Source organism: Eupeodes corollae, chromosome 2 (assembly GCF_945859685.1).
Source record: "Eupeodes corollae chromosome 2, idEupCoro1.1, whole genome shotgun sequence".
NCBI lineage: Eukaryota > Metazoa > Arthropoda > Insecta > Diptera > Syrphidae > Eupeodes > Eupeodes corollae.
Window position 1 is genome coordinate 118,348,581 of NC_079148.1, and position 23,870 is coordinate 118,372,450.

At 37.9% G+C, this 23,870-nt stretch overlaps 3 protein-coding genes and 1 long non-coding RNA gene across 4 annotated transcripts in view; 2 read left to right on the forward strand and 2 right to left on the reverse strand.

The window, feature by feature from the left end:
- Window positions 1-3,290: 3,290 nt before the first annotated feature.
- LOC129946285 (uncharacterized) lies at window positions 3,291-4,715 on the reverse strand. Its single transcript, XM_056056419.1, has 4 exons — window positions 4,611-4,715; window positions 4,441-4,556; window positions 4,196-4,383; window positions 3,291-4,131 (listed from the first exon to the last, which is right to left on the reverse strand). Exons 1-4 carry the CDS (start codon window positions 4,652-4,654, stop codon window positions 3,319-3,321), a joined length of 1,161 nt encoding a protein of 386 aa, XP_055912394.1. The 5' UTR covers window positions 4,655-4,715; the 3' UTR covers window positions 3,291-3,318.
- A 609-nt stretch (window positions 4,716-5,324) lies between these two features.
- LOC129947019 (ribosomal L1 domain-containing protein CG13096) lies at window positions 5,325-7,970 on the forward strand. Its single transcript, XM_056057421.1, has 3 exons — window positions 5,325-6,594; window positions 6,661-6,934; window positions 6,993-7,970. Exons 1-3 carry the CDS (start codon window positions 5,444-5,446, stop codon window positions 7,878-7,880), a joined length of 2,313 nt encoding a protein of 770 aa, XP_055913396.1. The 5' UTR covers window positions 5,325-5,443; the 3' UTR covers window positions 7,881-7,970.
- Window positions 7,971-16,183: 8,213 nt separating this feature from the next.
- The window catches only part of LOC129947395 (hippocampus abundant transcript 1 protein), a 134,654-nt gene continuing 126,967 nt past the window's right edge, over window positions 16,184-23,870 (forward strand). The window contains exon 1 of the mRNA XM_056057932.1: window positions 16,184-16,946. Coding sequence (XP_055913907.1) covers window positions 16,869-16,946 — 78 coding nt within the window. The 5' untranslated portion in view covers window positions 16,184-16,868. The remainder of the gene's footprint in view (window positions 16,947-23,870) is intronic.
- Window positions 17,024-18,110, reverse strand: LOC129947397 (uncharacterized). The gene is made up of 2 exons (XR_008781711.1): window positions 17,470-18,110; window positions 17,024-17,401 (listed from the first exon to the last, which is right to left on the reverse strand). It is a non-coding gene; the product is annotated as an uncharacterized LOC129947397 (long non-coding RNA).

The following is a 23,870-nucleotide window of genomic DNA, read 5'->3' on the forward strand; positions in this document are numbered from 1 at the left end:
CTTTGTTACCGAATTCATTATATTTTTTGAGTTTTTATTTTCATTTTGTATCAAAACTAAACTACATCGAAACTTTTTTACTTCAATTTGCTTAGTTATCAATGGAAAATTATAGCAGACGATACCTACTTAGCTATCGTGCAAATGCTATCGTTTTGACGATATCACTTTGACGATTATCGTCTTACGTGAAGTGAGACTATCGTCTAAACGATATCGTCTAACGATTATCGTTTTACGGAATGACCTCCCTGAAAGATGTTGACGACCTGTGGACAGAACCCCGCTACAGCTTTGACTAAAATTGCCATATACTATTACAACAAATATTGCTACGTAGTATATTGACGTTTTAATTCAGATTTTTTAACTCAGGTCTAAAATCAGCAAAAAACCAATCCCATTTTTTACTTTTCATTTAGAATACATACAGTCATATTATTAGAAGCAGTTTAAATTTTATTCAAAATTTTAAATTTTAGCTATTTTAATCATGTTTTCTAATATTGTAATGCATTTAAATTATTTTGTATGCAGAATTTAAACTATTTCTTACTTTTTTTTTAAATAAAACAACAGATTTATAGATTTTTTTTCTATAATACTTAAATATATTGCGTATAACTTAATAGTTATAAAAATTATGCAGTGCGTCTAATAATATGGCCAAGGAGATTTTTTAAGAGTATTAAGTATTAAATTAATGCATATCAAAATTTTATTTTTTGAGCAAAATTAAAAAATGTAATGCATACAAATAATTAATAAATTGACGTATTTTTCATAAATTGAATTGATAAAAAAGGATGACGTTTTTTAAACAGACTTGTTGGACACAGGAGCAAGTTCATGCGACTCAGTTCCAGACGCCTTAAGGGCTCAGTTAGACAATTTTCACATCAAACCTTTAAGTTCTGAGAAGCAAAATTCACGCAAGCTATACTGGCAACATTTTCTACAGTTTTTAGGAAAAGAAAAATTTTGTTAAGCAATGCAATAAACGGCTCCCGGAAATTACGCCAGAAGAAATTACGCCAGAATTTTTTTTTGGAAAAAACGCCAGAAAATGTTTTCTGCTTCAAATTGGAAAAAGAAGCAGATTTTTTTGTGGAAAATAAGCCAGAAACATTGGAAATTGTGCCAGACAGAAATGGAAAAAAAAACAGAAACTAAAATGGAAATTAGGCCAGAAAACCAATTGATATATTCTGGCCTAATTTCCTAATATCAATTTGGAAAAAAAGCCAGAAAATGTTTTGCATTTTAAAAGTCGCTACTTGGTCAATATTGTAGACATTTTATCACAACAGGGAAAAAACAGCCCCTGACATGCACCCGCGGCATGGCATGGCGTGGCTGCCACGCAAAAAATTACTAAAGTTTTCAATAATTTTTTTTATTTGTAACAATTTATTTAAAAAAATAGAAAAGAACAAAATATTTTTACTAAATGTAAACTTGCAAAGTGTCTGCTACGATTTCCCGGCAGCTGGACATTTGTCCATTGAAATTTTATTTCTTGCTTTTTTTCCAAATATTTTTTTTTGCCTTTTTTCCATTTCTATAAATAGAAAAAACACCAGAAAATTTTTAGTAAAAAATGCCTGAAATTCCGAAATTTTGCCAGAAAAATTTGGGATTTTTTCCTAGATCCAGAATTTAGTATGAAGAATTTTCTGGCGTTTTTTCCAAACAAAATTCAGGCGTAATTTTCGGGAGCCGCAATAAACTCATTTCAGGAATGACTTTACTATTCAGATAATTTTTATTGAAATATTAAATCTTTATCGATAGTTTTAAAATAATAATATTTTTGAAAAACCTCTTGAATAATTTTTGAAAAAAGAGGCTGGGATGCGACCCACACTGATAACTTCGCATCTCGTCTGTCTATTTGTCTTGCTTAAAAGTTTGTAGTTTTTTTTTCGTGTTGGGCTTAAAAAGTTGTTAGTTGAATTATTCTTAAAAAATTTAAAATTACCAACAATATTTTTCATATAAAGAAGTAGTTTAGTTTGAAAATCTTGTTTACCAATTTAAGTAACATTTCTTAAATTTTACAAATTGGATGAATGAAATCAAGAACGGAACATCAATTTTTACCTAATTTGCGTACTATTTCTTTTAGATTTTATTTTTTTAGAAAAAAAGGTCGTTTTTTATAAAAACAAACTACTGAATATCGTAAACAATGTTTTCTGTGAAATAAAAATAGTTTGAAGACAATATTTTTAATTTTTGAAAAGCTATTTGAGTCGGAAGTAAATTTTTATCAAGTTTTAATATTGTTTTATTATTAAATTTTTATTTTTTACAAAAAAAACTGTCTATTAGATTTTTCTCAAAATTTTACTAAATGATAACAACAATATATTTAAAAAGACAAAAGTAGCTTAAAGCCAATATCTTATATATTCGATTTTTAATATTTTTTGTTAAATTTTCTGTTAAGATTTTATTTTTTGTAAAAAAAACTATCAATTCGATTTTTCTCAAAGTTTTACTGGATGTTGACAACAATATTTTTTTAAAATTAAAGTAGTTTAAAGCCGATATGTCAGAGTTTTGAAAAGATATTTGAGTTGAATTTCAATATTACCAACTTTGAGTAATGTTTTTTTGAGGTTTTTATTTCGTATAAAAAAAACTGTCAATTTGATTTTTCGCAAAATTTTAACAGGTGATAAAAACGTTTCACAAAAATATAATTGTTTGGTATCACGTTACAATATATTATATAAAATTTAATTCAAGTCTCTAGGGTCATTGGTTCGTGAAATATTTTGGGTTAACCAAAATGTTCACCTTTTTTTAAAATGCTATGTTCAAAAAACCACCCACTCAATTTTCTTCAGAATCCTTCCTGCATTATTTTCCGTGTAAAAAAATGTATTTGAAGTCGATATCTCTTCATGTTCTTGAGCTATGGACAACGAAAAAAACGTCGCGAACGTACGGTTCGGACATACGAACGTAAATATCTTTTATTTCGACTCTGGGAACCTTGAAACGTCAAGAAATGTCAAAATTATCCATTTGACAAATCCGACCCATTACACTAACTTCCTATGGGAAGTTTATAAACTTAAGAGAACCTAATCTCTATCATGCAAATATTAAAATTCAAAAAAAGTAGTCAAGTATGATTTGTACAAATTGATCTTGATTTAAAACATGACCGCTCGCTCAGGTCTTGTACCGAGTTTCTTACCGGAAGGCAATCTCGTTTAGTTTTGAATTCAAACAGTTTTTTTTTTAATGGCTACGCTTATTTATTTTCCATATTTGAAAATAATGATTTTTTATTGAATCCTAATGTTAAGTAAAATAATACAAAAAGGCTTGAATATGTTTTGATTCACTAACTGACACAACCAATACGGGCACTTTATGTAACTGATTATGATAACACTTTGATATAACCGACCTACTCGGGTGAGGTTGATCTTTATTTAAAACAGCCAAACGAAATGCAGGTACCTTAGGTTCAGACTTTCTGAAGTTTTCATTGTGCAAATGAACATCGAATTGAATTTGCAAATCTTCACAATCCATATCATCGTATTCGAATTGAGGTGTCAGCTTAATTATGTCAAAACTTTGAAATATCTCTTCAAATTTTTTGTATTCCTCTTCTTTCGTCAGCATATCAATAAAACTCTTTTGTTCGCTCGTAGATTCAAAGTCATACCGAGGTCTTTTGCTATGCCATGAATCAGTGGATGTATCAACTTTTCTTTTACCCGACGGTTTTATTTTTCTTTCGAAGGAGATGTCTAAATAGTCCTCCTTTTTACTGGCACTTTTCTGATCTTCTTGGTTCATTATTTTTTTGCAAATATCGTTCATCGATTTCTCGACTTCAGGGAAGTACTCTGAATTTTGAATTCGATCTGGAATTGGTTTATTTTGACAAGAATTCTCAAGAAGACTCCAAATACAATCCTCGAATGTTGGAGGTTCTTCCGAGAACACTAAATTTTGGTACTTTTGAACAATATAACCAATTCGAGAGAATAGTGAGTAAACTAAGTAGTTTTTATAATTTAGACTTTCTTCTTCGCCAAGGAGGAGAGTGTAACCTTGCTCAATCGACATAGTCATCGAATAATACGAAATATCAATTCGATTCTAAAAGACAAACAAAACTCAAATTTTAATTCATTTTCCATTTAAATAGTCCATTGAAATATACCAATTCGAGAAGAAATAGAGCCTCATATGGTTCGAGATAAAGTTCTCCATTTAACGAAAAGCCAAACACATTAAATTTTCCTTCTTTTCGAAGGACTTTTACTGCTTTCCTCTCGAAATCCCATTCACCTTCGGATCTACCAGCTAATCTGTCGACTCTTGGAATTGACAGTTGCTTTTTTAATTCATCTGTAACATGATTTCAAATTTAAATGTATTATATGGTAAGAAAAATCATTGAAATACCATAAATTTTAGATAATTCTTCAGATTCCTCCGCTGTTCCAGTGGGTGTTGTTTTCTTAAGTCCACTTCTAAGTGCTCCAATGGGAATGTTTCGCTGAGAGATTAGTTTTGAAGGGCTATCCGAAAGACAGTTAAATATACGAGACATTTTTTTTAATCAAATATCTTACCTTAGTGGCTTAGATTTAGGATGAATTACAATTTTATTGTCCATTTTTATAAGCAACTTAGCTTTTGTTTACAAAAATAAGAGATTAAAGTTGAATGAAAATTCAAATGTCATTCCTAGTGAATGTGTTCAGAACTAAAATGTCATGATAGGGTGTTAATCAAATATTATATAACCCAACAAAATGTTTTCACCATAAAACTACATTTTAAAGGTTTGGGAAAAAATTGCAAAAAAGTTGTTATGGCGCCATAATTGACGTTTAATTACCAAAAATAAGTTAAAAGGTATATTATTTGTAAGACAAATTGATTTTCTTAAAGCGACATTAACTTAAGACTTGTCAATAACTTTTTATCCAAGTAAATCTGTAGCTAATGTGTCAAATTGTTCTGTTTTTACAAAATGCCTGCCTGCAATTACTCGCAAACAGGACGAGAGTTATTAGTCACTAGGAACTGGTTCTTGACGGACTGTTGCAACACCTAATTAATTTATAAGCACTAAAGCCATCCACTGTTGTCATTTCAAATGCAAAATGTAATAACAAACGCTTCAAGAAACATTGAAGTTTTTAAAATATGCTACACAACTGTGCAATTTTTCTATTTCTACTTTTGAACGCACTCATTCATTATAACTGCAAACAACATACAAAGCTCAATGCTAAGAGAACTTTCATTGAAAACAACAAAATATCCAAAACGTCAAAATTCGAACGCACGTGTCATTTGACATCCAACAATTTTGTCTCTTTGCCGTGTGATTTTCAATTTTAAATAAAAATAAAATTTATTTTAACAATTTAACGACAGAAAAATAATCCAACCAAAAATGGTAAAACTACAAAAACCAATTCCCAAAAATTTGGGAAACAAACCAAAATTGAATAATCCCATAAAAGAAAAGAAACAACAATTGAAAAAAGAAAAATCCGCGATATCACAAAAAGCAAAATTATTGGAAGACAGCACTCCGGTGAAAGAAGCTAAAGTTTTGCCAAAACCAGGCAAAGAAGTTATTACAAAGAAACAGCAGAAGAAGGAGTTAAATGGGGAGAAGAAATCTGCGAAGAAACCTTTGATTCTCGTGCCCGAATCACCAGAACAGACTCAGAATGCCAAAGGAAAAAAGAACAAAGCTGGTAAGGAAAAAAACGTGGCCGCAAATGGTGTGCAAAAGGCCACAAATGGTGTGAAGCAGGCGGATAAACCTGCAGAAGTCTCTAAAAAGAACAACAAAAAGACTACTTCTGTGGAAAAGACTGCTGCTTTAGAGAAACCAGCTAAACAAGCGAAGAAAGTCAAAGCTCCAGCAGTTAAGGAAATTTCAGCTCCAGTTAAACTCGCTCCACCGACTAAAGCAAAACCCGCACCTGTTCCAGCTCAGCCGACTAAAGTGAAAGCTGCACCTACTCCAGCTCCACCGGCTAAAGCCAAATCAGCTCCTGTTCCAGCTGCACCTAAAGCAGACGCAACCCAAAAAAAATCTGCCAAAACTGCTCCAGCTCCAACAAAGGCACAGAAAACTCCAGCTACCCCTGCTCCTGAGAGCAATGCCGCCGCCAAACAAGGCAAAGCAGGTAAAAAGCAGAAGAACAAAAAGAAAACTGCATCCGCCCCTGAACCTGTTCCAGTTGTCGAAAAAATTAAGAAACCCAAAAAGCCAATAATCGCATTGCAGGAAAAGAAAAAGGCTAAAATTGCTCACAAAAAGGCGAAACTAACCTCGAAAGGCGATGCATCCAAGACCGAGAAGAAGCCAAAAGAAGGCTCCACATTCCGTTACGATCCGATTCCATACGACGAGGAGAAGTTCCATTCGATTGTCAACACCGAGAATATCAAGAAAATTGCTGAAGCCCTTAAAACCACCGTCGAGAAGGAAGTCAAAACAAAGAAGTCTATGATCTTTGATGACTATCGCTACTTCTTGGAAGTAGCTAGCTTCAAGATTCCAAGCTGTCCCAAGAGGATGGTCAAACTGTTAGTAGAAGTGATATTTTCTTTGAAGGAATAACGATAGTAAATCTCCTCTCTTTTTGATTTCAGAAATCTCAAGCACTCGCTGGTTGGAAAGGATGACGATGTCCTACTGGTAGTTCCTGATTTAAAACGTGGTGGCAAAGTCGACTACGAGCCTACCAAACACCACTATGAAGATCTGCTCCTTCAGAATGGAGTTGAAGGTATCACGGTTATGCCAATGAACCAGCTGCGCAAAGAATACCAAACTTTTGAGCAGAAAAGGCGGCTATGCGCCAGCTACGAGTACTTCATGTGTGACGGGCGGATAGTTGCTCATGTAGGAGCTCTGGTTGGAAAGGTAAATTATTCAAAGAAACTCGACAGGATCCTCTTACCAAGTACATATTTTCTTGTAGTTCACCCAAAAGCCAAGGAACACCTTCCATGCAGTGCGTCTTAATGAGAACAAAGACATCAAGGCTGAGATCGAGAAGGCTCTGAAGAAAACCGCCTTCAGACAGTTGGTTAAGAGCTCTTTGCAGAGCATTCCCGTTGGATCGCACAAATACAGCTCTAAGCAACTAGCAGAGAATGTTGAACATGTGGTGAGTCAGCTGAAGACGGTCTTCCCTGGTGGATTGGGCAACATACGTAGCCTTCATCTGAAGATCGGCCTCACAGGAACGTCATCATTGCCACTGTACATGAGCATGGCCCAGGCTCCAGAAGAGACACCTATGGTACTTGGCCCACGAGAAGAGAGAATGATCAAACTGAAACGGGAAGCCAATGAGGTACTCGCCAAGTTTACCATGACCAAGGATGGTAAATTGATAAAGTTGGCAAAGCCTGCTGCGGACAAGAAACGGAAGCTTATGGAAATGAAGGCTGCCCTGAAGGAAGATGAAGTTGAAGAACCAGCGGCGAAGAACGCAAAGAAATCCAAAAAAGACGATATGGAAAGTGGCAAAAACAAGAAAACAAAAGAAGTGAAAGAACTTGAATTGCCAGAAAATGAAGAGGAAGAAGGTGATGATAGCGATGATGACGACGATGAGGATGTTGTTCAGCTGGGACAAGGTTCTGATGATGAAACAGAAGACGATGATATGGCAAATTTGGACGAAGAAGACACAGAGAGTGGAGCGGAGATAGTAGAGAATGGATTTGTCGGTGAAGATGACGAAGAAAGTGAAGAAGACGACGAACAGGAAGTTAATCAAAGTGAAAACGATGAAGATGATGATGAAGAAGATGAAGAGGACGATGATGAGGAGGAAGACGATGAAGAGGAGAGCGATTAGGTTATAAAGAATTTATAAAAAATAATATAATGCAGATAAGGATTTTAAGAATAAAAGAAATAATTAGGGTCGGAAGAACTCTAAAGCTAATGTTTTTGACTTTTTTTTGTTTTATGTTAAAGGTTTTGACTATAAGTAATAAAGGAAGAGTAATTTAAGTAGGATTTTTTTCTAATTCCTAGGCTTATAGAAGTCACACTGTGACACATGGATGCATCTCAGATTACGTCGAAAAAAACTCTCACCTTACCTATTCTGATCATGAGTTGAACACACCTTACTGAGACTACCAAGCTTAAATCCTTGTGTAAACGAAGCCATATGCAGAAGTAATCACGATTTTAGAAACTGATCACTCCATTGAATAACATTTTTATCGTGGTAGCCTTCGAGATCGAATCACACAATTGGCTTCATCAACATGCCCTCTTCGGCTTCGAGAAGGTCTTTGATAGCGTTAACAGGGAGTATATCTGGCTAACTTTGCGGAGGATAGGCATTCCAGAAAAACGAATTGCTATTATTAAAGCAGCATATGATGGATCCAAGTGTCACGTTCTGCACGATAGTAGATTGACAGATTATTTTAAAATCCAAAGCGGAGTCAGACAGGGCTGTATTCTGTCGCCAATATTGTTTTTGTTGGTGATAAGTGATGAACTGCGATCAGCTCTGTCAGGTAGCGGAGGGATCCAATGGACTTTGACATCCTATTTAAAGCACTTGGATTATGCGGACGATGTTTGCTTACTATCTCATAGGAATATGGATCTCCATCAAATGACAACAAGTTTGGAGAGAGAAGGAGAAGTTGTGGGGCAGAACCGAACAAGACGTCATCTGCACACATCGGCTATCAGCTTAAGAACAAAGCTACGACTGTTTTGCAAAAATGTCGAATCTGTGCTTCTTTCTAGGTGCCGCACTTGGAAGGTTACTACAGCCATAACAAAAACCTGCAAACTTTCGTAAATAGATGTCTACGTAACATCCTAAGGATTTTCTGGCCAAACCGTATTTTAAAGGAGGTCCTCCATATAAGTACAGGTCAGGAATCTATAGAATCTATAATAAGAAAACGTAAGTGGCAATGGATTGGACATATGCAATGCAGTGGAATCCGCTCACACAAGAAGGAAGAAGAGCTGGACGACCGAGCAGCATATGGCGGAGGACAGTCGAGGCGGAATCAGCGTCATTAGGCAAGAGTTGGAGGGAGCTGAAACACATCTCCGGAAACCGTACACTATGGCGCGTAGGCGTAGTAGAGGTCCTATGGCCCTTAAGGGGTTCCCAACGAACTTAACAGGTCTGAGGACCTTAGTAAAGTAAGTAACATGAGCTCAGGTTTAAGTTAAGCATAATATTAAGTCGCACGATGGGAATCAAAATGGGCTGGCTTATGTTGTCGAACTTCGTCAAAATATAAAACAACGTTCTTATAAAACAATTTTAAGCTTTTAGAAAGAAATGTTCCTGGGATGTTGAAAAGGAATTCCTCAACTGATAAAAGATGAGACAAAAATCAGAATTTAATTAACCGATTCCAGTTTGTTAACTTTAAGAATTGTATTTGTAAAATTATTAATGTGCTTTCGGGAGTTCCTGAAGGTAGTCATGTTGGACCACTGCTTTTTGTTCATTAATGATATGGGAAAAGATATTCCTTACACAAAAATCCTTATATCAGATGACTTTTCTTTAGCTTCTTAGATCCTAGTGAATATCTTTTTTTTTATAATTAAAGTCACTCAAGGGGTTATTGGTACCCTTTATATGTTTATATTTAAACACAGTGCCAGCATTAGGAAAATAGGGAAATATTTAAAGGAGATACCGGTGCACATTGGTCTTAAAGCTCTGAACATCAAAATGGGAGGTAAAAACAGAGTTGGCTAAAGCATTCCACATTCTCGATGTGCTATTTAAGAAAAAATCTCTATGCTTGACAGTACGCCCGAAATTAAGCTCAAAGGTAAACTGATGAGCATTCCTTGAAGTGCAGATATTACGGCCGAATCGTTTAAGGGGTGGAATGCAACTGGCTAATTCGACAGAACATTGCTTGTAAAAATATCGAGAAAACAACGTAGACATGAAACATTGTGGCGGTGTTCTAGCGATGCAAATGTTTCGATTATAGTTCTATCGCTTATCACATTTAAAGCCCTTTTTTGTATTCTATCAAAGAGATTTAAACTTGTTTTGGGTTCACCTGCCCAGATATGCGAATTATATTCAAGCTTTGGACGGATGAAGGCTTTGTACATTACAGCCAGATCAGAAGGGGTGAAAATTTTCTTGCACCGTCGGATAAATCCTAAACGCCTGGCAGCAATTTTGGCAATATCAAATATATGATCATTCCATAAAAGGTGATCTGTGATACACATACCGAGGATGCAAGTGCCACTCATAGATAGTGGCATCGGGGGTGTGTTTCTCTTTAACGACAGGAGACAGCATTGAGTTTTCGAAGCACAGTTTCTAACTCCCCATTGGACAATACTGTCAAGATAAGAATTTAATGAGCTTATCATACGCTGCCGTTTAAGTTCCGCATCCGAAGGACAAGGCTGTGAATCCAGAAACGAGTATGAGAAGCTGTCCTCAGCGAAACAATTTAATGGATTAGAAGTGGCAGACATAAGATCATTTATGAATTTAAGTAAGAGAGTCGGAGACGAAACGGAGCCCTGGGGGACACCAGAATTTAATGAATTAATGAATTTCAGACTTGAAACCATCCAATACAACTTGTATTGAACGGCTAGAATTTTAATTTCTAATCCAACGAAGAAGAGATTCATCAATACCAAATGCACGCATTTTCGATAAGAGAGCTTAATGCCAAACGTTATCAAATGCTTTTGAAATATCAAGTGCTATAATCTTACTTTCTCTAAAACGATGTAAAGATTTGTTCCACTGTTCGGTAAGATAAACCATGAGATCATCAGTGGACCTATTGCTACGAAAGCCATATTGTCGGTCATTAGGAAGCTTACGTTTTTCGAGATATTTCTTGAGCTGATAATTAATCACCGTTTCCATGACGATAGTTTGAGGGGAGGAGAATTCGCCTTTTTAAGGGACAGGCTGGACTATTTTCCATCCGATCGGAAAGAGACCTCTAGAGTGGGAAAGATGGAAAAGTTTACGCAGTGGTTTTGCCAGCTTTGAAGAACACCTCTTAAGAACAATAGATGAAATACTATCCGGGCCAGCGGATTTGTGTGTGTCAAGGTCTTTCAGTACTCTTGCAACTGCACGAATGCGAAAGAAGATTTGTCCCATAAAATCGTTTACTCTTTTAAGAACAGGAGGACTCGAGACGATGTTCAAATGGTAGACATGTGCATTCAAGAGGACACAAGCGTCCACAGGTTTTTCTCAAAACCCACCTCTGTCTATCAACTCCTACTCTCACCTCCCCGCGGTGAACATCGGGTGCCTAGTACCTCAACTGGAGATTGGGTTCCAACCCCAGTGGAAAGTTGTTGGGGGCAGCAAACGAGAGAGGGGGGGAGAGGTGTTTCCACTAAGGCACCTCTCCTTATCCAGGCGGCAGCGGACGAATTCTCGAGATAGAATCAACGGTGGCGTCTACAGTTCCAGTAAGGTCGAACTACTTAGTGAACACCTTATAGGGCTTCTTCGACATATTCGGAGCCCAGGCCTATAAGGAGCGGTTCATCCGGCTCCCCTTCCTTGGAGTTATACTAAGGATCTGGCCCTCCAGGTTGGGGGTTGTGCCGTCGGGGTGACTTCCTGGCCACGTAAAAACATCATAGTTTCGAAGCAACAACAAGCCTCGGATACGGACGGATTCACTGTTGACAACCCGCGCAAACGAAATAAGGACAACGAACTTCGGATATGTACGTGGAATGTTAGGTCCCTTAACAGACCACGTGCAGCCGAACAATTAGCGGAAGCCCTAAACTGCTGCAAGGCAGATATTACAGCCATCCAAGAAGTGCGATGGGATGGACCGGGTAAACGCAAACTAAAAGACTGCGATATCTACTACGGCGACTGCTACCGAGAACAAAGACAGCGTCTATTTGGGTGTGGATTTGTTGTTGGAACTAGGCTCAGGCAAAAAGTCTTGAGTTTCAACAGTGTGAGCGAGCGCATCACATAACATAAGCCTAATATGCGCGCATGCCCCAACAGAGGAGAAAGATGAAGACACCAAAGATATGTTCTTCGAGCTCTTGGACAAGACATATGAGCAGTGCCCTGGCTATGACATTAAAATTGTCTTAGGAGATTTTAATGCCAAGCTAGGAAGAGAAGACATCTTTGGTGGCATAATCGGGAGGTACAGCCTGCACGACACCACCTCCGACAACGGATTCAGGCTGGTCGATTTCGCTGCGGGGCGAGACGTTCTGGTAGCTAGTACGCAGTTCACGCATCTCAATATCCACAAGGGGACATGGAAATCTCCTGATCAATCAACCGTCAACCAGATTGACCACATTGCGATCGACGCACGACACTTCTCCAGTATCCAGGATATCCGAACATTCCGAGAGGCCAACATTGACTCGGACCACTACCTCGTTGTAGCCAAGGTACGGCTACGGATATCCCTGTGAGGTACTGTGAGAAGATTCGACGTTAGACGGCTACAATCGCAAGAGACTGCCATGTCCTTTTCCGATCGAGTCTCTAGTAACCTCCTAAGGAGTCCTATGCTTCCTGCATTAAGCATTGAAAACCAGTGGCAACATTGCCTTGCAGCCATCAGAGATGCCGCCTCTGAAGTGCTAGGTTTCACACGGCCACCACAGCGAAACCCCTGGTTTGACGACGAATGCCGGCAAGCGCACGCAGCGAAACAAGAGGCATACAAAACGGCGCTGCACAAAAGGACTAGAGCTGCTCGCGAGCTCTACGAGCAGAAGAGGAGAGAGGAACACCGGCTTCTTAGACGGAAAAAAAGAGAGCATGAGAAGCGCGCGATCGAGGAGATAGAGGGATGTCACAACAGGAATGAGGTTCGTAAGTTTTACCAAAAGGTAAAAAAAACCTCCCAAGGGTACCAGCCACGAACCGAAGCCTGTAAAGACGATCAGGGGATCATCGTAGTAGAACCGCAGTCGATGCTGAGAATATGGAAAGATCACTTCTCCAAATTATATAACGGCGATGACGAACCGAATTCCGCTGTAAGGGAGATAGAACCACTCAACCTCGGCGACGCAGATCAACAATTCCGCCTACCCGACCTTGACGAAGTGAAGATAGCTATATCTAAACTTAAGTCAAACAAAGCTGCTGGAGCTGACGGCATCACCGCCGAACTATTCAAAGCAGCAGGCGATGACTTGGTAGGGAGCATGCACCAACTCATCTGCAAAATTTGGTCGGAAGAAAGCATGCCCGATGAGTGGAATCTCAGCATAGTGTGCCCGATACATAAGAAAGGAGACCCTCTAAACTGCGCCAACTACAGAGGCATCAGTCTCCTTAACATTGCGTATAAGATCCTCTCTGCCGTATTATGTGAACGTCTGAAGCCATTCGTCAACAACCTGATTGGTCCTTATCAGTGTGGCTTCAGACCAGGAAAGTCCACTATCGACCAAATATTCACACTACGGCAGATCTTGGAAAAAACCCAGGAGCTTCAAATCGATACCCACCATCTCTTTATCGATTTTAAAGCCGCGTATGACAGCATCTATAGGGAAGAGCTCTACCGAGCAATGTCTAGTTTTGGCATCCCTGTCAAACTTATCCGTTTGTGCAGAATGACGATGGAGAATGCACGCTGCTCTATCAAGGTCGGAAAAGATCTTACCGATGCATTTGATGTCAAAAAAGGTTTTAGACAAGGCGATGCACTGTCATGCGACTTCTTCAACATCGTTCTGGAAAGAATTGTGCAAAACTCAACCGTAAACACTAGAGGCACAATCTTCCAAAGATCCATCCAATTACTCGGATACGCAGATGATATTGACATAATTGGAAGATCAAAGCGTGATGTCAGTGGAGCGTTTTTGAGCATTGCGAAGGAAGCGAAGAAGATGGGTTTAGTGGTCAATGAGGGCAAGACCAAGTATATGCTGTCATCAAAAAAGGACACTGAACGACGACGTCTTGGACAAAACGTCACCATGGACAGCTATAACTTTGAGGTAGTTAAGGACTTTGTCTACCTAGGCACCGCTATTAATGCAGACAACGACACCAGCGCTGAAATCAAACGAAGAATAACTCTTGCAAATCGCTGCTTCTTTGGACTTAGAAGGCAATTGAGAAGTAAAGTCCTCTCTCAAGCATGTAAAATCACCATCTATAAGACACTCATCATCCCGGTTCTCATTTATGGCGCTGAGGCCTGGACCCTGTCAAAGAAAGATGAGAGCGTCTTAGGATGTTTCGAGAGAAAAATTCTTCGGGCGATTTTTGGTTCCGTACGCATAGATGGAGAATGGAGGAGAAGATATAACGACGAGCTGTACGGGCTGTACAGCGACACTGACCTAGTTAGCAGAATCAAAGTCCAACGGCTTAGATGGCTAGGTCATGTAGAGCGGATGGACATCAACGCTCCAGCCCGGAAGGTCTTCGAATCCAATCCCGAGGGACGGCGCAGTAGAGGAAGACCGCGACTCAGGTGGCGCACCCAGGTGGGAGAGGACCTCAACCAACTTGGCGTGCGAAACTGGAGACAGCTAGCTAGGGACCGAGCTGGCTGGAGACGCTTGTTGGTTGAGGCCCAGGTCCGCCCCGGACTGTAGCGCAACCTTAAGTAAGTAAGTAAGTAAGTAAGTAAGGACTCGAGACACTCTCTGGTAGCCTCGAATTAACAGCAAACTGTGCTGCAAGCAAAGTGGCTTTATCAATCAAGCTTACATAGGGAGTGTCATTGTGGACGAGCGTTGGAACCGACGATGACGTGGTGTTTCGTAAATTTTTTAAAAATTTCAAGACATTTTTACTACCTTTGGGACATTGTAGTATTTTTTGCCTTAATTTCTGATCATGCAAAAATTTGGTTCGTCGAATATGACCATTACATGTCTTTCCAGCTTGTTTGTACTTATTCCGGTTTTCCTCAGTCGGGTTGGCTTTTACATCTCGAATCAAACCATGAGTTTTCTTTAGGTTTGATATATTTCACCCTATTCGGGATAAAATTTCTTGTTCCACAAGGAATTCAATTTGTATCCATATCTGCGCTAGAATCCACGTCACTATCGAGGAAGCATAGTCACCAATTAAAGTTCCGGAAGAATTTATTGAGACCGTCCCAGTGGCTTTCTCATATTGCCAAACGGTTCTCATATGAGTTTTTTCTTTAACTGGGTTTCTTAGACATGAGAATTTTGCAGATACGATACAATGGTCTGAAGTGTCTAGAGGCGGTAAAGTACTATTCACATGAGCACGACCAACGACCAACGAATGAACGAATATTCGTCGATTTTGACGTTTCTTTCACATGAGAGTTTTTAATTCGTCGCGAATGAAGCCACAGCCAAACACCATTCACCACCGAAACCAAAATAAGAACGATTTTTTAGGTTAAGTACGCGCGATTATTTTATTCGTTGCGAGTGTGGATTATGTGGAACGCGAATAAAGTTTGACAGTTCGTATCAACTATAATTTTTTTCGCGACGAATAAATTTGTTTTCTTAAATTTCTCAATATATTATATTGAAAAGTAAAAGTATGTATCATAAATCAAATAGAAACTATATTGCTACCGTTTTGTTAAGAATTTGTGTGGAAATATGTCTTCAAACGTATATAAACTCACATTTTGTAATTCATTCGTCGTTCGTTGGTCGCGCTCATGTGAATACTACTTAATACACTGATTGTGTATTTATTAGGGTCAGAAGTAAGAAACAAGTTTAGGGTGTTTGCGGATTGACCTGCAAGGGTGCAACTGGAGGTATCTGGATCGACCTAGGTGGAGGTCGATGTGTGTACTTTGTCCGCAAGATATAATTATGGTTCAAGTCATGTTCATTTGGTTGTTATTGTAAACATACGTTCTTTTTCTATATATGTCTTATATATTATCTTTTCAAAATGTTCGTTATTTTACCATTTCTTATCATAGTTTTCTAATTTTCCTAATATTTGTTTGTTAAGAGAATAAACTGCCAAACAACAAACATTCGCCTTATAGTTTTGAAAATGTAAAACCTGGCATCACTTTTCAAAATCCACCTGCCAATTTCACTACTGCCATCTCCTTCTCTACTCGCACTATTCATCTCCCTCTCTCTAATCCAAATAAATCATCATCATTTGCCAACTGTCAGATTTCCCTTTATCAGCCACAAAAGCGAGATATACAACTTTGCAACTTCTCGACGAAAAAAAACTCAAAAAATAATCCAAATCAAAATCAAAATTCTCGCTCGTACTCGATTAAATATTAATTCACAATCTAAATCAACAACACTCCAACTGGTTCCGTTTTTTGTGTCCAGTTCGAGTCGTTTATATCGTAAAATAAAAATTTCTCATTTCGTCTCCGTCGTCGTGGTGGTGTCTCTGGAAGAAGCAAGGAAAAAAAAACGACGAAGGAAAAAGTCGCGAGTTCGGTTCGCGTTTCTGGACGAGACGACGACGCAATGTCAGTGGTGGTGTGACGGATGAATGAAGAAATTCAAGAGACGAATAAAAAGTCAACAACCCAAATTCCTTTACAACAAAGTTTTGAAAAATACAAAAAGAAAAAATTCCGCACTCGTCTAATAAATTCAAAAGTCAATAGTCTTGAAATTGTGCGTAGCTCGAGTGGTAGTTCTCGAATCCTTTATGCATCTGTGTCGTGTTCGGGAGTGATTTAGTTGATTGGCGGAGCACCCTTGTCGTGCACACCACACAATCAACAAAAGCCAACAATTTGCATCGCAGTCGTCGCGCCGAGTTGTAGCTGCGACCAAACCCAGGCCATAGGTCAGAAATCAACAGTCGCCGCCACCTCCGCCGCCGCCGCCGAAAATGCCGAAAATCTATATGAAAAAGCCAATTGGCATGGTCATACGAAATCGGAATAATATCAAAGATGTTGTCATAACGGTAAGTTTTAAGTTGTTGCCTCCCCTAGCTTAAGATAAATAGAGTCTTCTCTTCTTAACTAAAATGACGCAATCCAATTAGGACCCAACAATGCCATGGGATGGAGTATATTAATTAAAAAGCTATGCCTGCATTTTATTTGGTTCTTGGTTCTCGGCTATTGTATCTAGGTTCTCGATTCTCGCGCCGAAGCGATACGAGATCTGTCGTCCAATTAATTCGAATAAATTGGACTCTTGGCATGCCAGTGCTAGTGCCAGTAGCAGTAGCTCCCCCACCTTGATTATTATCCGTTTAACAAGCTAGCTACCGGGCCAACAGAAAAATTCATAAACTGTGTATCATGACCTTGACTGGAAGTGTGTGTTTTTGCCTGATGATAGCCCTCAAAGTTGTGTGTGTCTGAATTCGATTTCGATACGGTTTGATTGCAGGCCAGGTGAACCAGTTTATATCTAAAAAAACGTATTTTTATCGAAAGTTATTCGCTTGCTTAACCGATAGGCAGGCAGGTATGTCTCACCTACAATCTAAACGTGTGACGTGTCTGTTGTTCGGAGCGAGTAATGCCTATTATACGTACATTCTACTTACCTACTTATCGAACTTTTGTTTATTTACGTCTTCTTCCGCGTGGCTTTGGCTCTGTCTGATGATAATTATAATTAGTTTTTTTTTATATCTACAACCGACACCTTAAAGCTAATGCTAAGGCTCGAATAGTCAGCAATAGCATTTAAAAAGACAGGTTATTCAACTTGTTTGGATATCTTCGAGATAGATGCTTTGTATTTATTTTTTTTTTTCAACGTGATGCCAATACAATGAAACTGGCTAAGCTCTCAACATGAAGGCTGAGGTCTTAAAACTATTAATTGCATTTCACGTGATAACTACCTTATGTTTTTTGTTGTTGTAAAACTTTAGTGTTAAGCTCTGAGAGAAATGACTACATGCATAACTGAGACGCATGTTTCTAGCGCCTGGCGGTCAATTCTGGTCGGTTGACCGCAGGCAATGTAAATGAAGTTCAAGGTTAAATAATAAATAATACAACAGACATTTTTTTTTCTGTTCTTATACAAAGTTATAGCAGATATATCTATCGCTATAGGTTATTGAAAGTAAACAAAAATTTAATGAGTGTTTGGATATTTCAATTAGCAGGGCTTTTAACGGTTTTCAATATGTAAATTAATACCTACTGTTAAACATTGAAAGTGTGGATGATGAGTTTTGTTTACCAATAAAGTTAAATGATCTTTACCTAACGAAATGAAGAAAAAGTGTTTTTAGACTTTGGAATTAATTAATTTATGAATTATTGACAATATTTTTAAATAGGTGAAGAAGAAAGAATGAAGAAAGTCTTATTTCTTATACGATTATTAATAGAGTAGTGGACAAAATGGGAGCACTTGATACCAATTTTAAAAACAATGACAATTTTTTAAATACTTCTTAATTTGATAACTTTGCAGTATACATTTGTTCTTGTTGTCCTAATTAAAACTCCATCTGTCTTTTCTCCCATAAGTCTTTTTGAGTAAAACAAAAATTAGACCTCACAAGAGAAGACACATTTGGGGATTATTCTCTCACCTCTACGTCTTAATTTCGAATCTATGAGCTAAGAGTTAAACGCTTTTTGATTAATAAGCATTTTACAATGCATTTAAAATAAATGTTGTTAGTATCATCGCCCCCAAGATTGGGACTCCTATAAGGAATCCCTCAAAAAGTATAAACAAGAATTGAGAATAGCCAAAAGATCCTCATGGAAGATTCTCTCGACAAATTCAACCATGCCTAGTTGTCTTAAAAACTCAGATGGTACATGGACTAACTCTTGCGAAAAAACGCTAAACCTGCTACTAGACACCCACTTCCGAAATAGCTCTATATCCGTTAATACAGCAAACCGTCATGGGTCGGGTATTAACTTAACTTTTCCCCAAGGTCCTGTTACAAAAGAAAAGTTGACATGGGCTCTAAATAGTTTCGAACCTTATAAATCGCCATGCCCAGAACAAATCGTACCAGCTGAGCTACAACTTACCATTGATATAACTTTAAAGATAGGACCTAAGACCTATTAGCCTATCATCATTCATTTTTAAAACTCTGGAATGATTGATTGATATCCGATGTCTCAGCATGCTTACTGCAAAGGGAAATCGGTAGAAACAGCCTTGCACACTCTGGTAAGAACTATCGAATACTCCCTAGAGCTAAAGGAATGTATTATGGTGGCCTTCCTGGATATTGAAGACGCTTTCGGCAACGTTGACACATCCACTAACACTTCTGCTATGACGACCCTTAACGTCGAATACTTACTCTGTGAGTTGATTAATCTTATGCCAAAAAGCAGGATCATCAACTCTAAGATAGAGGATTTTTGTACAAAAAGGTCTGGTGGTGTTCTGTCCCCTCTCCTGTGGAACATAGTGGTTAACGATCTACTCATATCCCTTGAGAGGAAGGCTACAGAGTGGTTGCGTATGCCGATGATGTTGTTATCGCCGTCACAGGAGAACAGCCTAATACACTGAGAGACCTCCTCCAAAAAGCACTCAATATGCTCACTAGATGGGCTGATCACTGCTGATCCTCAAAAAACAGACCTCGTCCTTTTTACACGGAAATACAAGGTCCCAGTAATTGTACCTCCTTCAATAAAAAGTGTACCACTAATTTTTACCAATGAAGCCAAATACGTATATTGGTCTGATATTGGACAAAAAATTAAGTTGGAAACCTAATATTCAGGAAAGAATTAAAAAAGCTACTGTAGCTCTTTTCCTTTGCAAGAAAACCATAGGAAGCAAATGGGGTTTTCAACCTTTTAATGTAGTGTATTTTTTTATAGTGCACGCACTAAAGGGGTTATGAATGCCTTTATAATGATGAAACACAGTGCGAGCAAATAGGAAAGGAGAATAAGATTAAAAAGGAGAAACCGATTCTCCGAGTGGAAAATATTGAGACTGGTAAAGCATTCCACATTCGTGTAGTGCGTCTAAAGAAAAAATCTCTGTACTTAACATTACGTCAGATATTTGGATAAAGGGTTAACTGATGGGGATTCCTAGCAGTACGGGTGTTACGGTTGAATTGTTTAAGGATAGGAATGCAACTGGCTAATTTGCTAGACCATTGTTTATAGAAATAACGATAAAACAATGATAGGCACGAGAACTTGCGGCGGTGATCAAGAGAAGCAAATGTTTCGGTTAAAGAACGATCTCCTTTTTAGAGCTCTTTTTTCGATTCTATCCAAGAGACTCATGTACGTTAATGGGGCACCAGCCCAAGTGTGAGAATTATAATCGAGTTTTGGACGAATAGAAATTGTTGAAGAAAGCATCTGTGGTAGGTCAATCGGAAGACATAGCCTACACGACATCACATCTGGAAACGTACTCAGGCTTATCGACTTCCTAGCCGAGAAAAACATGGTGATGAGTAGCACCAGATTCATTCGCCCAGATATCCACAAATATACTTGGCGGTCCCCCGATGATCAAACATGCAACCAAATCGATCATGTTGCTATTGACGGAAGACACTCCTCTAGCATACTTGGCGTTCGTACGCACAGATCAGCCAACATAGATTCCGACCACTACCTATAGTTAATGCTAAACTGCTCGTACGAATATACATGGAAGCTCTAAGGCGAACAACAACCTTGAGGAGAAGATTCAAAGTTGGAAGACTGCAGCAGGACGATACCTTTGCCGAACCCTAGAGCTTGCGAGAAACACTACGGACGAAATGTGCCCAGAGACCCACTGGCAGCTTTGAAAACAATCCATCAGGAATGCTGCAGAAGAGGTGCTATGTTTCTCACAGCCGCCACCAAGGAACCCCTGGTTTGACTCTAAATGTGTTCAGGTAAACAAAGCCGAAACGGAGGAATACAGATTGTGTTAGCAAAGGAGGACACGATCTTCCCGCCAGCATTACGTCCACAAGAGAAGGGATAAGAACCGTTTGCTCTAAAGAAATAAAAAAGCTCATGAGCAGCGTGAAGTCGAGGAGATCCAGGGATGTCTTAACAGGAAACATGTGTGGAGCTTTTATAGAAGAGCCAAAAAGAAAACAACGGGATTCACTAGCCGCCTTGGAACCTGCAAAGATATGGAGGTTAGTCGCGACGCAGTCAATGCTAAATATCTGGAGATCATTTCAACCAGCTGCTTAATGTAGATGAAGTCAACCATTCCGCCAGCGAGCAGCCACGTCAAATCCATTTGGTTGACGATCTAGAGTTCCACCCACCCGACCAGAGTGAGATCAAACTAGCCACTACCAGGCTGAAGTCGAACCAAGCGGCCGGTGATGACGGTCTGTAGACGGAGCTTTTTAAGTACGCTGGAGCAAATCTGGTAAGGAGCATGCACCAGCTAGTTAATAAAATTTGGTCGAAAGAAGGCATGCCCAACGAGTGGAACTTAAGCCCGATCCATAAAAAAGGTGACCGCCTTCTCTGCGCCAACTACAGAGGCATTAGCATTTTAAACATCGCGTACAAGATCTTGTCCAGCGTATTATGTGAACGTCTCAAGTCATTTACTGATGAACTAATTGGCTCTTACCAGTGTGGCTCCAGGCCTGGAGAATCTACCATCGGCCAAATTTTCACTCTACGCCAAGTCCCGGAAAAGACCCAAGAACTTAACATCGAAACAAGGCAGCAAGCTAGAGTTCGAGTAAGCTGGCGAAAGTTATTACTTGAGGCCTAGGAGCACAATGCGTTGTAGCGCAAACTAAAGTAAAATAAGTAAGTTTAGACGAATAGAAGCTTTGTAAATTATAGCCAGATCGGGGTAAAAAACTTCTTGCATCTTCGGAGAAAACCTAAACACTTAGCAGCATTTTTGGCGATGTAAAATATGTAATCGAAACAATTTAGTGGGTTAGAAGTTTCAAGCAAAAGATCATATATAAAAAACGATGCCCAAGCTTAAAGAAGAACACAATAAAAAACCACCAAGACGACGATACTAAGCAACATAGGAAAACTATCAAAATGTCCGATATGCACCACCAGACAATCCACTTAACATCCCACAAACGATGATGAGATGTTATCAGGATGAAAGAACTGACGTCACGTCAAGTTAAACCACCACCACACACCACAAGAAGGTCGAACTCTCTCGATTGCTAATCATTTTAATCAGTAAAATATTTAAATACTTAAAACAAAATTGCTTTAAATTAATAAAATTAATTTCTAGCTCATTTTTTAAAAAGTGCTAATTTATGCATAAAGACAGTTCTTTTTGTTTTTTACATGCGTCAACTTTTACTTATTAGTTTGGCGGTTTTTTCATTTCAAGGTTTGCTATTCAGCTAGAAAAATATTTAGACACATGTGCCTAAATATACAATCATTTTCAGACAGTCATTTATATATATGTTTTATATTAAAAGTAAAACCAACAATAATTACATCACGAACCCACAAAGTAAAAACAGCTTTAAGTTTCTATGCCTAATACTCAAAAAAATAATGCTTAACAAATTGAATAAAAACATTGTTTAATTTTGTGAACAAACTTAATTCAACTGAACAAATATCAGTCAATGACTATTATGTACCTTGTTCAATGTTCATACCAAAAAATTTCTATTTTCTGTTTATAAGTAAAAAAAAGCAAATGATATTTGGTACACGTATTCAAAAATTTTAAATTGATATCCAAGAATTTTTATGGAAGCACACATATGAAACAAATGATTTCTAATTCTTTTAAGTACCTAAAGTTTCGTTTAATTTATTATTTTAACATACATAATATATTAGACTAAATAGGTACCGATTAAGAACTTTTTATTTTCTCATATCTCATTTTATAATAGATAACAAAAAAAAAGTATTTATTTTATACATCTTGGAACTTCTTAAATGCGGATCCATAGACAAAAAAAAACAACATTCTTTAAACTTGTGGCAAACTAAAACAGATGGGGATAAACTTTTTTCAATAAAAGGAAAAAATAAAGTTTGCCAATCAGTTATTTTGTAGGTATATTTTTTTTTTCTTCTTCTTCTGCTTTTCTTTTGCAACGAAAATGTTTATGGCAGACAAAGTTACAACACCATAATAGGTTGCTTGTTCTACGAGTAGGTTATTTTTTTCTTAGATTCTCAGATTTTAAGACTTTATAAAATAAAAAAAACCTACATATGTATGAACACCGTAGTTGTATTTATGGATGATATAAAACCAGATGGTTGAATTATTGACCTATATAAAAATGAATCGAGTTCCTTTTTGTAGAAAATTGAATCTTTTATTTACATAGTATAAGCAAGCGATTGAACATGACAGTAAAGTACACTACAATAATAATGAGAAATGCAAATAGAGCGATTTGTTTATTTAATTTCATCTTTAGTAAATGTTCCGGTATTATGTGAACTATTTTAGTCAATAGGTCAATATAACACCGACGTTTTGTCCAAGCTATCTTTAAATATGCCATACAGCATCACCTCTAGGCACATCAGACCATTTCCATATCTGCTTATTTCTCATGCCAAAAAAAAATCAGTTAAAGAGAAAAACCCTACGAGAAGTGTATAGCGTAATGAGAAAGCCAACTGGGACGGTCCCAACGACTTCTTCAGGAACTTTAACTGGTCACTATGTTTTCTTGATAAAAACGTCAGCGCAGGTATGGTTACAAATTTAATTCTTTGTGGAATGAGAAATTTTATCCCGAATAGGGTGAAATCTATCAAACCCAAAGAGAACTCATGGTTTAATTCGAGCTGTAAAGAGGTTATTAGGTTCAGAGATGTAAGTTTCCGTTGTTATAAATCCAACCCGACTGAAGAAAACCGGAATAAGTTCAAACAAGCTAGAAAGACATGTAATGGTCATATTCGTCGAACCAAATTTTTGC

Excerpts from the sequence above, each read along its gene's own strand:
- LOC129947019 (XM_056057421.1), top strand. The coding sequence starts at position 5,444 with ATGGTAAAACTACAAAAACCAATTCCCAAAAATTTGGGAAACAAACCA. Across the intron at positions 6,595-6,660 it reads CCCAAGAGGATGGTCAAACT|AAATCTCAAGCACTCGCTGG; the intron begins GTTAGTAGAAGT and ends TTTTGATTTCAG. Across the intron at positions 6,935-6,992 it reads TAGGAGCTCTGGTTGGAAAG|TTCACCCAAAAGCCAAGGAA; the intron begins GTAAATTATTCA and ends ATTTTCTTGTAG.
- LOC129946285 (XM_056056419.1), bottom strand. The coding sequence starts at position 4,654 with ATGGACAATAAAATTGTAATTCATCCTAAATCTAAGCCACTAAG. Across the intron at positions 4,384-4,440 it reads AGAATTATCTAAAATTTATG|ATGAATTAAAAAAGCAACTG; the intron begins GTATTTCAATGA and ends ATCATGTTACAG. Across the intron at positions 4,132-4,195 it reads CTCTATTTCTTCTCGAATTG|AATCGAATTGATATTTCGTA; the intron begins GTATATTTCAAT and ends TTTGTCTTTTAG.